At 43.4% G+C, this 15,390-nt stretch overlaps 1 protein-coding gene across 3 annotated transcripts in view; it reads right to left on the bottom strand.

Annotated features, from left to right (window-relative positions):
- Window positions 1–15,390, bottom strand: part of Cyfip (Cytoplasmic FMR1-interacting protein Sra-1) — a 50,146-nt gene that overhangs the window by 15,012 nt on the left and 19,744 nt on the right. For all 3 annotated transcript variants that reach the window (XM_084602274.1, XM_084602275.1, XM_084602273.1), the window contains 10 exons: window positions 14,777–14,924; window positions 14,245–14,398; window positions 12,742–12,824; window positions 12,186–12,259; window positions 11,665–11,838; window positions 10,336–10,564; window positions 6,194–6,393; window positions 3,541–3,631; window positions 1,273–1,416; window positions 181–271 (listed from right to left, as the gene is read on the bottom strand). In XM_084602274.1, the coding sequence (XP_084458400.1) occupies window positions 181–271; window positions 1,273–1,416; window positions 3,541–3,631; window positions 6,194–6,393; window positions 10,336–10,564; window positions 11,665–11,838; window positions 12,186–12,259; window positions 12,742–12,824; window positions 14,245–14,398; window positions 14,777–14,924 (1,388 nt within the window). The remainder of the gene's footprint in view (window positions 1–180; window positions 272–1,272; window positions 1,417–3,540; window positions 3,632–6,193; window positions 6,394–10,335; window positions 10,565–11,664; window positions 11,839–12,185; window positions 12,260–12,741; window positions 12,825–14,244; window positions 14,399–14,776; window positions 14,925–15,390) is intronic.

The following is a 15,390-nucleotide window of genomic DNA, read 5'->3' as shown; positions in this document are numbered from 1 at the left end:
TTCATACTGCAGGACAAATCAAATGAAAACAAACAAAAGCAAAAGAAGTCAGCAGACTACAAGCAATTTCTCTTGCGGGCTTCATAGTTTGCTCAAATGTGGTTCGACACAGCACAGTGTGTCTCTAGGCAGAGGGCCGATGCCCACTGTAGCCACTATCACAATCGGTTGAAAACTCACCAGGCGAGCCATAGTCGTAGCGTGGGAGTCTGCAGTGCTTTGGCATGACTTTCAGGAGGGTCTTCGTGTACTGCAGCAGCGTACCTTGAATCTGCAGCAGCAAAAAAAAAAAGAGGTATGCACAACAGCGTGCAGCCATACATCAGTAAAAGTTGCCAAGTAGATCTCGTGCAGCATTCACTCCGAAGTAACTTGCGAGGAGGTCCATTTGAGAAACCACATTATTCAAATACCATTGAGTTACATTTTAACCAAGACTGCATGAAGTGAAATGAAGAATGCCAGAATATGACCTATAATTGGACCTATAACTGTTGCGGCTTAAACCTGGCAACGGCTACTGTTTAAATCCTCAGCAGTGTTGTTTTGATGAACAGCCATTGTGCCTATGTCGGCAGTTTTCTTTTTTCCCCATGGAAAGTAAAATAAGTTCTCCTGATTGAAAAACAAGTTGGCCTTTTGGTTTGCTACAAATCTCGCTGCCTCTTCATTCCTTCCAATCTGTACACCACCTGCCACACACCACAATGCATCACTCGCGTCCTTGCAGCGTAACAACAAAACAAAATGTTGCAGAACCTGCTCATTGCGGACTGCACAGGTGCAAGCATGGATAGTTAATTGTCACCCAACACTTCGCTAAGCAACTAGCCACTTTAGTATTCCTATCATACTCTGTCTCGCAATTTGCCAACAGTACAGTGGAAACTACAGGCGTCTGGCAATCTCTTTTGGACGTGCTCGGCTGGCATGTGAGCATGAGGAAGGTGTACTCTCTCGTCTGCAAGAAATGAGGCCAGAAATCATCGTCTCACGCCCACAGGTTCCACTCTGCTGTAAACAAAAGCTGTGCGCTAGGACGCACATCTCCCCAGAGTTTTGTATCTGTATCACGTACCCAATTTCTACTCTGCAAGGTGTTTGCTTGATTAACCCTTGGAAATGGACGGGCCCCGCACTGCTTTCACTAAACCTGCTACTCAAGAACCCGTGTATAATGCAGCTACATTTTAACGCTCAGTTGGGTTTCATGTTAGGCCTAACGTTAGGCATAACGACAGAAGAGGAGGAAGAAAAGGGGAGAGATCTGACCAGGCTCTTGACGATCTTGAGCAGTTCCTCCATGACGACAGCGATGCCCTGGTAACCCAGCAGCCGGCAGATGGCACGGAAGTGCGGCGCACCCACAAAGCCACTGTACAGGCTGTAGATTTGCTGGTACGCAGAGTTCAGGGCCTGAACACGCGCAAACGGAAGCAGGCACTCACTAAGGAGAAGAAGACAAAAGGCTAGCATCCAATGAGACTGGCGATTCTACCACTACGACAAGCAATCACCATAGTGTAAGACACAGCATGTACAGTGCCTGCTGAGACTGCAGTCTTTTGCAAGCTGATTTGCAGTACCATTCGAATGAGAAAAAAAAAAAAAAACTAGCTTTCACCGATAATTGGCCATACATGTTATACAGAACAACAATAGAGTGAGGAACTGCCTTTCTCGATTAAGCTAATCCACACAGTTTCCAGAAAAGAATCTCTTCAGGAGCGCTAATTAAATAACTGTACAAATTGCAGAAATGACAGCATAACACCAGAGTAAGCATAGCCTCCATCCATCCATGAGCAACCGGCTGATTTCACCCTTTTCTGAAGCATGCTTTCAGGTAGCCGATTCGCCCGCCTTAGCAGCAAAGAGTGACTGCAATACGAAGCAGAGTTTGTTTCCTAGTGCAGTAGTGGTGGGTGTATCGACACTGAGGGAACATGTGGTTGGCCAGGTGGTGCCACGAACGCTTGCCCATCTCTAACCTGTTTATGTAGCCTCAAACTACAATCCCCACCCATAGTAGGTTGTGAGAGCAGGGGCGGAGGCGGTAGTGAGTACCGCTGTAGATGCACTATTAGCCTGTGCAATCACAAAATGTTCTGTGCATTTATAACTTCGAGTAATGCAGACTGGCATAACGTGGGACACAAATCTTTGTATACGAATATCAAAGGGCTGCAAAAAAATGCTATGTACTGTCCAAAAATTTGTACCATCAAAACGAACAAGAACCAGTATGCCAAAGCATGGGTAGGGTATTCACTTAGGTCGTTTAGAGTTGAGATTTGTTTACGATTGCACTGCCCTACCTCACCACTCGCGGCGTGCACAGCACGGCAGACAATCGCGATGTCGGCATGTGCGGACCGCGCGCCTCTGCTAACTTCTCGCAGCATCTACAGTACAACAGAAGATCACGACGTCGGAGAAGTTTGGATCACACACCGCCGTAAACTGCTCCCTGTGCTTACAGTGCGACTAGCAATCACAGAGTCAACCAGGTGCAGGCCGTGCACGGCTAGTCCGTGCGCCGCCGCCAATTGCTCACGCTGTGTAGAGTGCAACCGGCAACAGCAATGTAGGAGATTTGTGAGCCGCATATCCACAAATTTGCGCATTTGTATCATCCGTAGCGGCGCGAGAGAGTGCTCAGAACATTTGAAATTCTGCACATCGCACACAATGCATTTTGAACAGAGAATTTTAAGTATAATCCCGAAATTTTCATTACCAAGATTCGTATCATCGAAATTCTACTGTACCTAATTGGACATCGTAAGATACCTTTAGATCTAAGACCACTGCATATTTGGAATCTGCAGAGAAAAATGTATTTGGTGCAATGGTCTGGTTTATGTGGTAGTGGAAACTTCAGCCACCTGAGGTTCTTAACGTGCACCGACATTGCACAGTACAAAGGCGTCTTATTTTTTTGCCTCCATAGAAATGCGGCTGCCGTGGTCGGAATTCGATCCCACATCCTTGACACAGTAGTCGAGCGCCCTAACCACTGCACACCACTACAGTGGGGCAATTCGGTGCAATGTTCCATGGTATTCTGTCCGTAAATAAAGATAGCTTACTTCAACACCTTGTGGCAATATAAGGAAAACTTAAGTCACTTTCAAGTGTCAGTGGCATGTGAAATTTCTGATTAAGTTTCCACAAACTGGTTTCAGTAAAATTTTTAATTTTTTAAGTTTAATTTAAATTTTTTTAAGTTTAATTTTTCCCATATGTTCAAGAAATAAAAGTGGCAGTGACAGTAAAACATTAAACACAATTTTCTCAAGTTTCCTTTTTTGTTAGGTACCTTCGCAGAAGTTTCGACAATGCTTGCATGAACAGAATTCAGCGAACTTTCTTTATAGTATTTTTATAGTATAGTACTAAGAAAAGCTGTATGATGCTTGTACTACTTCAAGCCTCTTCATGATACCTACTTCACAAGAGCTAGCAAAAAGACAAAACATGCACAGGCTGCCACATACAATGAGAACAATATGGAAGGGCTTGACACTGCTGTCCTACCTTTGTGCCATAGATGTAATGTGGCTGGGCACTCGGCATTTTTTCTCTCGTCACAGGTTGCGTCAGAGTGATATCTTTCACCTTGACAAACCTGCCAAGGAGAGGAGGCATAAAGCAAGAACAAAATTCCATAGCCTGAATCATGCGGCCCTTTCAAAGCCCTTCAACTGTTTTATTTGCGAGGGTTTGACTCCACCTTGGAGGCTTAGTGGTTAAAGCACTCAACTAATGAGACGGGAGAGCTGGGTTCGATCTCATCCATGATGGGTGCGTTTCGATGGAGGTGAAACGCAAGTTGCTCATCTACTGTGTGATGACAGCGTGAGCTAAAGAACCCCGGGTAGTCAAAATTATCATAAGCATTCCACTATGGTACCCCTCATAACCCGAATCGCTTTGGGACGTTAAACCTGACTGACCAAACCAAGCATTAAGACACTGTATGGCAGAATATGGTTTTGTTTATGGGGTTTAACGTGCCAAAGTGACTTGGGCTATGAGGGATGCCGTAGTGGAGGGCTCCGAATATTTTGATCACCTGGAGTTCTTTAGCACGCACTGACATCACACAACATATGGGCCTTGCTTACGCCTTGCTTTTCGTCTCCATCGAAAAGTGGCGGGGTGTATGACAGGATGATGACAGAGTTATGTAATGTGGTGTTTAACACCCTAAAGATGCATATGAGCTGTGAGGAACGACATAGCAGACAAAGACAAATTAATTTTGGCCATGAGGGGCTCTCTGATATCCGCCGACATCCAACAGTGCACAGGCATGCTTTGCACTTGGTCTCCACTGAAATAAGGCTGCAATGGCCAGGATTTGATGGAAATTTAAGTTCAGCAGGCAAACGAAAAAAAGCCGAAGAGCCACTGCAACAGATCAACGAGGAATTGAGTTTGTTATGGGCTCAACAGGAAAAGAAAACAACACTACACAACACAGTCCTACTTTAAAAGCAGCAGAACCCTCTATAAATTGAAATAAAGCAAAATCTATTTACGAAGAGACATGACAGTGAATTATGCATGCTCATTTGAAAATCGCCTATCTAGGCGCTTCAAAAGAGATATTTCACTCAAAGCAAAGCAGTTGCAGAGAACAACGTGAAAATACTAGTACACTTCTTGACATGAAACATGCATCTAGTGCTAAATGATACAATCTAATCATTCACAGACCACACCCTGCAAACAATAACAGCAGTGCACAAACAAGACAATGAAGTTTCAGCGCGAATAATGTTGACATTCTATACAAAATACATTTCAGTAATGTATTGCTAGGAAATAGAATTATCTGCAAACAAGAGATTACACTTGATCAGCTCCATTTCACAGGCACGTCTAGAGCAGTTAAAAAAGTGCCTTTGGCTGATATGCCCTGGCACAGAAAACCCGCACCATTTCATATTGCAACGCTGAGGGCAAAATGTGCTGCGGCGGTTGACTTTGGTATAATGTAGTCACTACACTGGCTATCTGTCAATTTGTATAACTCAAAATCTGGCAGAACTGCGGAAAAGTTTCGTGAAGACAAAACACGAACTGACATAAGAGGAATGTCTACGATCACAATGAGTGACTGCAGCTGATACAGCACGGCATTCTTCGGTATCGACGGCACATCTACAAATGCTTGCAAATGCAGCAGTCCCCACTACTTTCGTCCTTGGAACTTGGCACTGCAACAGCTCATCCTCAAAAGCAGTGAAAAATAACAGTACACAGAAGAAAAAAAAAAAGACAATGAGCTAGCAGTGTGCACCTATCGCCAACGCGCGATTGCTCGCGTGATTCTGGCGCCAATAGCTCTCTCGCATTGGTAGCACGGAGGGCAGAGAGCGCTGGCGAGGCCAATAAGCCATTTCATGGGGCAAGGATGACACACAGACTAAAAGCGGAAGCATGCATGAAAAAGCAGGCTCGCTCTCCTCTAGCTTAGCCATGGTACCTATGGTACTACTCTGCCTTTCCCACTCTGCCCGTCGCACGAACCACAAAGAAGGTGTCATTTCCAATTTTGATTTCCATTCTGCATTGTCTTTCAGAGCCTCAACACAAAAACTGCATGCAACAAAAGCCTGGATGTGGTAAAAAATCGCAGACCTTTTTTTATTTCATCACAACCGGGCATACTTCCGTGTCTGAACAGGCAGCATCAACAAAGCACAGGCATATTTTTTGGGAAAGAACCATCAATATTACCTGCCTGAGCTATTTTTCTTTGCCATGCAATACTGAAACTCCTTCATCCACGCAAATAAATTTTACATGAAAATAAATTTTTCAGGCAATAAATATCTTGTACTAGGGCCATTCACACTTGAGTCATAATTACTTTCACTAACAGCTGAATATGATGTCACATATATCATACGGTAGCTGCGTTAACTCAGACACTGCTAAGTAGACAGCAAAATAATGGGCAAAATGTTTTGCAAATAAATAATTGACAGAAATGAGCAAGGAAAGCTATAGAAAGAGTATAATTCATTTTGTAAAATAGTTCCTGTTCACTTCCCTTGCATTGTTTGAGAAGTTTTATAGCCATCTGCTCCCCATGTGGATCTACACTGTAAATGGCTCAGACCGGACAAAAGCATGAACCCTAGACTCCTTCCAAACGGCCCATGGCATAGTTCCCAACCTGTTTGTTGCTGCATTGTAGCAGTAGTTGGGCAGGAAGTCGTAGTTCAGCTCCCAGAAGACGTGAAGGCACACACGGCCATACGGTGCCAGGACGTTGTGGTTGGCCTCCCTCAGCATTGCATCAAAATCGTCCAGGGTGACAAACTTGCTCAGCAGCTTGTGGGTCATGCGATTCACTGACAGCAAACCTTCCAGTTCCTGCATAGTGAGACAGACATGCAGTGCACTTCCTTTCCTTCCAAGATGTGCCAACAATTCAGGAGCACATGATAGGTGGCATAGGCATATGCGTTCATATAGCTATGCCGTGTAGGTAAATTTTGTGGGGCCAGATGCTTTGCGTCACTCATGTAGACTCGCGGTGTTTCATAGCAGAAGAGGCAGAATGAGGACAACGACACCCCACTAAACTATAAAGATGCAGCTTAAAGCTGCATTCAATGTCCCGGATGTGCTTTTGAGGTATCGTCTGGCGACACGACAACTTCAGGCACATTTGGCACAAGGCAAAAGCAAGAACTCATGCAAAACTTTCTGTGTGGCAAATACAATCACCTGAAGTTCATGTCAGCAAATGTTCAACTTATTTCTAAAAAAAATATACATAAAAAATAAACTTGTAAAATAAGCGTCCTTATCGCAAGCTCTCCATGCACACAAAGGCATCGTGATGGAGTACTAGTAAAACCTCGTTACAAGAGACACTCAAGGGACCCGAAAACATGTCTCTTGTAAGCAAGGTCTCTTGTGACCAAAAATTCTAAAATCACTGTGTTGATCAGTTTACTGCACATCAGTATAGAAATGCATTCACATGCATTCACATGCATTAACAGGAAATTGTTCAGGAAAGCTTAAAGAAGTTATTCTTACTAGTATGTATTTTTGTGAGTGCAGAGTGTATTCCTTACCAAATTCTGGAGGTAAAGCACTTCACTTTGCAAGCCTTCCTGTTGCTCTAATACCTTTGAGGCACTCTTACATGCTCGTCACCCTCAGATGATTCACAAAGAGCAAGACATCAGGATTCTAAGCTTTCATCTCGTGATCAAATTTTAACAGTGAGGAGTTAAAAATGCTGGGTGTCATTCATGCATTTTGATTTGCTTTGTAGGTAACAGTAATGCGTGCCGTTTTGACTTTCCAATCATGGGGAACATGGGGAAGCACTCCTCAGTTCCAGACATACACAATAAAAAGGACACTGATATGAAACAGAATTTAGCTAAGGGAATCTGAAGTGCATCATGTACGAGTTGGTACGTTCCAGATGCATTGCATGGGCACACCTGGGTTATGTCTCTTGTAAATAGTGAAGATTTTACTCCAGCGACCTGAAAAAGTTGTCCTTAGTAATCGAGTGTCTCTTGTAACCATGTCTCTTGTATGCAATGTTGTTAACATGGCAGACATAGGAAAACCAACCAAACCATTTTCAAATGTCTCTTATAACAGTGTCTCTTGTAACGAGATTTAACGTTCTAAACCTGCGTAAATTTTCTAAACATTTGTTTCACTGTTATGCCTTTACATTAAACAGTTCCTAGTCTGCACCTACTATCAAGCGTGTCTCTTCATCAATTCTGTCATGCATAATTCTGTTACTCACTGTGAACATCAGACTAATAAACCAACTACCCTCCAGCGATGCCTTCATGACACATTTCATGCTCAGAAAAAGGGGACATGCAAAATTCACACTTCTTTTTTTTCAAAATGCTTCGCACTATTTCATGCACCTACTTCTCAGAAGTACAGTGAAGCTTCACTTGAACAAATTTCAAGGGACCTTTATAAGAAGTTTGTTCAAGTGAAAGTTCGCTTAACTGAAATAATTGCGTAGAAGCTCGTTTCCATTAGCTCCAAGAAAAATCAGGTGTTTAAATCGCATTTCAATCGATTGATTTGTTATTGCACTCATTTGCAAGTGAAGAATGCAGTGCCCTTTTGCAGCACTTTTGAACTTATAACTGCAGTGGTCTTGAACTAAATCACTGTGTGCAAGCTCCCGTGAACCTTGTCCGGCACAACAGTCTCCTGGGTATTGAAGGCCTTCATTTTCTCCAAGATCACTGCTTCAGCAGATCGTAGTTAACCAGCATGCATATGCACGCCTTTCGTTTTTTGGAGCTAAAAGGCTTAGCAGCAGGGCTCTGGCGTGGCTGGCAATGATTGTGGAGGCAGTGCAAAGCCAGCTATGGATTTGGCTGGCTACTAGCTTAGCCAATTCAGTTTAAAGAAAAATGACGGCCACTTCGTCACGCGGTAATGAAATGATGTTCTGAACGTAAAAATATGCAAGGAAACGGGAGGGTTGTGCTTGGTAAGTACTCAGTATGACATAAGAGGATGACGCCACGGAAAATGTTTGTAGAACTGAAATGAGCAATAACTAAATTTCGTTAAAATGAAGGGTGTTTGCATAGCATTCAATGGAGCTTCGATGGGGGGATTTAATAAAGCTAGTACAAATGAATACTTTGTTTAAATGACGTCTGTTTAAGTAGTATTCTACTGTATACGGGGAGGAAGCGCTCTGAATTGCAACCATGCTACACTTCTTACACTTCAAGGTGTTACATACACAATAGTGAACATTGTAAATTTGCAGTTTTTCCTGCACTATGTTACAGACAAATTTATAGCTCTAATATATCTCCAGAAAAAACACTCTAAGAAAAAGCACTAGGGGTTCTTTTTCATGTTTTCTATCGAATGCAATACATTTCTAAAAACACTGAGTGCTTCAAGCCTTCAACACACATATGTACAGTCAAATCTCGTTACTACAAATTTTACATTAAATAATTTTTCAAATTAACGAAGTTTTTAAGATCCCCAATAGATTTCCTATGTTTTCAAGGTAAAAAATATTTCAGAAGTATGAATTTCAATATAGCGTATATTACAGAATAACACATATTTTAGTTTTTCTTCTATAACCTAGGAACATCAGTATTATGAACTCGGCTAAAATTAACTGCACTGCAGCTCGCAACTCGCGTGAAACAGAAACTGCCATTTCTGTGTGCATGGTCCGTGGGTTGTAGCTATCATCATCAGCATATCTAGTGCCAGCTCCTAGTGCCATCAAAAAGGTGTGGTTTAATATGCAATAGCCAGCAGGCCCAACCACCAGTGGCCAGCCCGTTTTTCTTGCGTGTCATTAGCGGGTCGGTCATTCATGCCATCCGCGCGTGCAGGAAGGCGCTTTCTTTCTTTCTTTCTTTTTTCTTTTTTTTCTTTTTTTTTTTCAGATTATCTTATTGCTTATTGCGAAGCTTGTGCGAGATTTGATGATAATTGCAGTTAGCAAAAATGCCAAGAAGATAAGAGAGCAGCTTTTGCAGCAAGAAATCGGCATAAAGAAAAAGCGAATCGGCCTGTGCAGAACGACAGCCACGATCATCTTGAAAGAATGAGACAAGGTTTTCAAACCTCGAACACTGAAGATGAGGTCATATAGAGCTGAATGAATTTTGTGCGTGGACAAGGTCCATACTTTCATTGCTCAGCGCAATCACAAACCCGTTGAGGTGTTGTGTAAAGTGGAAGCTGTGTGTGTGCTGTAATGGTACAATGCAGTGTGTGGTCGAGTGTGCTGCATGTGGGACAAGCAAATAAATTTTTTCAAATAAATCAGCTTTGATGTTCGTGCGACATTTTCATTTGAGATTTAGCTTGTCTACACACGTGCCTACAGCCAAGGTACGTCATTTTCATACCTAGGTTTGACCACTGGGTTATAAACGCAGATTTTTCATTACGATACTTTCAAAATAACGAACGATTTCTTGCGGTCCAGTGTGATTCGTTATATCGAGATTTGACTGCATAATGACATTTCACTCGCTATACTAATCCGATTTTTTTCTCTATTTTCTAAGTCACGTGCATCTTCGAAACAAGTCTACAAGAAAAAATGTGATCCTTCAATCCTCAAGTACTCTTCTGACAGATCATACTGTCTCAATGTTACAATTCTGAACCACCTTGATACACTTTGTAAAACATTTTGCACATGCCCATAAATTACTATTTGTATTCTGTACTGACAAACTGAAAACTTTATAAACTAGAAAAAATTGTTCTAAACAGAAATGGCACATGTCGGTAAAACATGACAGCTGCTGGACGTACCACGACACCCGTGATGTCCTGTGCTTCGAAGCGGGCAACAGCCAGCTCCAGGCTCCGCTGAAGTGCAGCGCCCAGCCGCTGGGCGACGAGCCGGTTCAGGTCAACAGAGCGGCCAAGCAGCTGCACATGCCGCTGCCGCAGCAGAGTCTCGTACCGGTTGGCCACAGGGTACGCAAACACGGTCGAGTTGCTCGCACACTCCACGCGGAAACGCTTGTCCAGCAGGATGCTGCATTGCCATCACAACAGAGTGACAGAGGGAAAAACACGCTCCCTTATAAAGAGCAGACAAAGGGCCAAGATTATGATACGAGATTACTCAAGCACATGCATCAGAAAAAAAAAAAAAGGGGGGGGGGGGGGGGAAAGAAAGGCCAAAAGAGGGGAGTAAATGACTGCTGCAGCATACACGCAGCCCTTATGCCCTACACAGGACACAGGGTGGTACAGCATTAGTAAGTGACTAAAAAAGCGAAAAAGCAACAACAGTTTGTAGGATCTCCACTGCACTTCAGTGTCCAGCAAGAAGTGGGTTTCTTGCATCGTAGGTTTTGCTGTGACATTTTGGACGTGACTGCGCACCAAGGACGTGGGCGTGTGCCGCCCGTGCACACACCCACGCGTGTGCACGGGCGGCACGAGAAAGCAGATCACAGTAGTGGATCACACCAGGCAATAACTCACTATCGACATACAAACGAAACACCGGGAGTGGTGAAGTTCATGACCTTTAATTGTCGATTTTTTGCAGAAAAGAATTTTTTTTCAAGTTTATGCATTTTTTGGATTATTCGGACCATTTCCAGGGTCCCATCAATTACAAAATATCGGTCGGCGACTGTAGTATCACCACTGGCAGTAAATTAATTGTATCGATAATGCGATCGTGTCTCCATAGCTAACACTCATTATCCACCCACACGACTAATCACCTTTCCTTTTTCTTTTTCTTTCTTTCTTTCTTTTTTTTTTTTGCAATGAAACAAGAACTGGTAAGAATTTTCTGTAATAACAAAACACAACAGGCTCACATATTAATTGTCACATCAACTACCACGATCTTGTTGCCTCACTTGTATTCTTTGCAATTAACTGCTAAATAAGACCATGTGTTACATAAAAAAAGAAAGAAAAAAGAAACAGCATCTACTAAACACATCCTGGTGACCTGTATAACTAGCTCCCAGCTTATCTACGAATCTGTGCCAAGTAATGTACAGCCACAGTTCTCCTAATGTGGCAATATTCTTAGGTACTGGTTTCCACATGATAACCGCGACATGACATGATGCTTAAGAATGAGGAATGCTGAAGTCAAACAGGCATTACCTTCCAGCAAGGTGCTTGTAGTAGGCGAATATCTGGTCGCTCAGTTTGTACGCAAACTGGTCAAAGCACAGGTTGACCTCAGCTTCCACTTCATCGTAAAGAAACTGCTTCTTGAACTTGGTGAGCGCATAAAATGCACTGTCATTATAAAGATCCAGAGGGTAGAGCACGCACCTGAAATAATGTGCAATCATGAATTTCAGGCTGCCAAAAAGAAGCAGGGGGTATCAGAACAAGAAAGGTGTGGCAATCCAGACAGTCAAAAATGAAAATGATGAATAAGAAGAAAGCCTGAGGCATACCAGACAGTTAAAGCAAAGATAGGGTATGAAACAATGTTTACTTTTACAGCAGCTACCATAATATGGGTAGAATGCCTTCCTGAAACATTGCGTTTATCTATGTATATGCCCGCACTTTTTGAGGCTGAGTGCCAGACACAGACAAAACATTGAAGCGCTCTCAAGAGCCTCCGCAAATTGACTCCACGGTGCAGCAGAGAAATAATGAGGGACACTCACTCCATCATGGAAGGGTTTTTTGTGGTCAGAATGTGGTCAGTCAGGATCCACGGAAGGGACATTTCAATCGGGAACTGGAACCAGAGAACAGATGGCAGCAACCACCAGAGTCACTCTTAAAAGATTCACCATTCCCCGTGTGTAGCCATTATCATAGTCCGTATGCTACGTGCAACACGGGACAGAGGGCCATTAATATGTTGAAAACTGACGTACCCTCAGTTAGAAGGTTGCCACATGGCAGCAGATAAAGAATGTCTCAAAGTTAAACTCTACTTCTTGCCGCAGAAAATGCTATCTGAATTAGGGCATTTTCTACTGTCTCCAACTGACCAAGTATAAGTAGCTGCTTCACAACCAAGTTAGGTGCAAAAACTGATAGCCAATTAGTGACAGGTGCCAAGCTTGCATCAACAAAATCACATGTCACTGTGCAAAACTACATTCAATACACACGAGTCGAAAAACAAAGTCGAGTTGCGTTTGCATGAATTAGGGAAACGCTGCTGCAAACAATCAAAGTGCGTAAGAAGCATCTATGTAGCAAAAAAGTTACCTGAATTCTTTTTCCCATCGTCATTTCCAAGTAGAATTCTCGGTACCACAACTGGGACAGGTCACAACACTCTTGCAAAGTCTCTAAAATGCCAGGAAAAGTGTGTGTGTGTGGGGGGGGGGGGGGGGGGGGGAGAACAAAAAGAGCGAATAAGTGCTGCAAAGTAGTAAGCTTTCCCAAGAAGGCCAGCAAGCATCACTTTGATCACTTTTAACAATCCATAGACCCAAGTGAACAACAAAAAGAAGGAAAAAAACATGCAAGTAATGATAACAGTGTTGTTAGTCATGTAAACATAAAGATGATTTCCTCACTCGCATAGATGAGATTTTTCGTAAACATCTACACTGACCTGCTGTTCAACAATGGTTGACACATTTTGCGCTGCTTTGTATTGCATATTAATGTGAGCATCAACTAAGGCTGCAAATTTTGTACTGGAAAGAAGTACAATAAACCAACAGATACCGTATATGCTTGTGTAAGTGCTGCACTATTTTTCATGGTTCTGACAGGGTGTGGCCCTTACGCAAGACGATCACTTTTTCATTTAAATTTGCTGTCTACAATGCATCCCCGATTACGCGTCCGTTTTTTTTTACACGGTGACATTCATTTTTAAGTCGAATCAGTGCAGGCGTTGTGAATCCTTAAAATGCACACTACATTGAAAGCATGGATGTGATCTCCTGCGATCTGCGCAATTACAACCTGCTTTAAAACAGGTTACTAGCAGCTGCTTGAGTACTGTATATTACTTTACTGAAAAACATTAAGTGATGCTAAGTTAAGATCCCTCTAAGGACTGGCGCTTTGGAGTGGCACTCCACATGCAACCTACAGCCACTGTTGGTGCAGGTGGCCTTCTTATCTGTGTGGCATTTTTCGCGCGCATCGCTGTCAAAGTCTGGCGGAAATAGTTATATGTTCACTTTAATTGGAGGTTATTGTCTGGTGGCAAATGTATAGCAAGGTTACACTTTGCAATGCACGCACGCTACGAAACATGTCACGCCTAGCACCAATGGATGAATGGCGCCCTTGTACGACGCATATCTTGGCAGTGGCCAAGTCCGACGGACAGCGTGTCACTACAAGAAAACTTGCCACTCGCATTTCCTTGCACAGTGAGGTGCACCCAACACGCCTGCATCCAATTTTGTCTTTTGCACAGCATGTCTCGTTCTTTCTAGTGTGAACACAAGATGAGCTTGAGCGTCGCTGACGAACTGTGTGTCTGGCTGGGGTTCCAAGCTGAGCACGGTGCACAGGACGATGTGTAAGCAGTGCAGGACGGGGTTTTTCCACTGCATGGCTTCCATCTTGAGGTTGCTGGAGAGAATCCTTTAGAGACGATCTACCTAAGAGGGACCAACAGAGAAGAGCCCTCTTGGTCCCTCTTGGGTAAAGCGCCGTTGTTAAGGATTCTCTCCAGCAACTTCAAGATGGAGCCATGCTGTGGAAAAACCCTGTCCTGCACTGATGAAGCATCCTCTGACTCACGGCTAAAGTTGAGCAGGTAGTTCCAGTAGAAAGATCCCTTGTGGAACCTGTCAATCTCCATGAGGGAAGGGCCATCAATGTCCTTACGCAGGGTCCGCTTGCCACCGCTCTTGTCCGCAATCAGCGACTCTAACATGGTGCGGACCATGTACAGCTGCAAAGGATGAGGGCTGTGTCACACAAGGTGGCGAGGAAAAGCAGGAAAGGGCCAAAGTGCAGGCTGCCAGTTAGGGTGCATCTCCACACAGCCAGAGATTTCTTGAACCCAAGCATTGGAACCATTCACACATATTCACACACAGACAAAATGACAGCAACCCTGTCATGTACTCCTGGTGCTGTGGACACTCACAACTGTCAGGGACCATGAAAGTTTGGAGTGCTAGAAAATCATTACACAAACATAGAACTGCACCAAAGAGACAAACTTAAATTGAGGTCTACTCTCTCATTTCTAATCTTTTTTTCGCCCAGAGTAACCATGCCAGAAAATGAGTCGAAAAGATTAAAGCAAGGAAGCTAGCTAGCAGACCTGCGTGCTGGAAGGGCCAACATTCCTCCGAGGTGCCGAAATGTCAAATCCGTTGTCAGGGTCTTTTTTCCCTCTGAGCGCAGGATCTTCGTTTGGTTCTGTTCCGCGCTTCCAGTCAGCACAGGTTTCTCGAACAGACATGATGATGCTGCACAGCGGAGACATACAACTTGAGCCACCCCTCGCCTGAGGTTAGCAATTACCACACACGCAAAGCATGTAAAACCTTAGCAGAATGCAAGAAAGCATAGCACAAGAAAGGCAAGGATGAAATTTAGCAACGAAATTCTTAGCATCTAAAACACTAAGGATCAAACCAGTTATACGCCTGTGGTAATCTGCAAACTCAAGTTTGATGTCGCCCCGTTGCCTCAAAGTTCATAAAAACAAAAGAAAGTGAACTATGAGGATGCTGCAACTTTGTAGCAAAATCTTTACGTTACGATTAGCTTCTGAAGCTTGAAGGTGCTATGTACTGGTTGAATAAAGCGTGCAAACACCCGGTGACACCAATTGGTAAACCCATGAGCTGGGATATGCTTACATTGCGCAAGCAGAAATAAAACCACTGCCAACTTCGCTTATGCATTTACACGAACTGCTGTAAGTGATGT

The sequence above is a fragment of the Amblyomma maculatum genome, chromosome 4, assembly GCF_055883805.1.
Source record: "Amblyomma maculatum isolate TAMU_Amacu chromosome 4, ASM5588380v1, whole genome shotgun sequence".
In the NCBI taxonomy this organism is placed as follows: domain Eukaryota; kingdom Metazoa; phylum Arthropoda; class Arachnida; order Ixodida; family Ixodidae; genus Amblyomma; species Amblyomma maculatum.
Note: the sequence above shows the minus strand (reverse complement) of the source record. Positions and strands in the feature narration are given on the sequence as shown.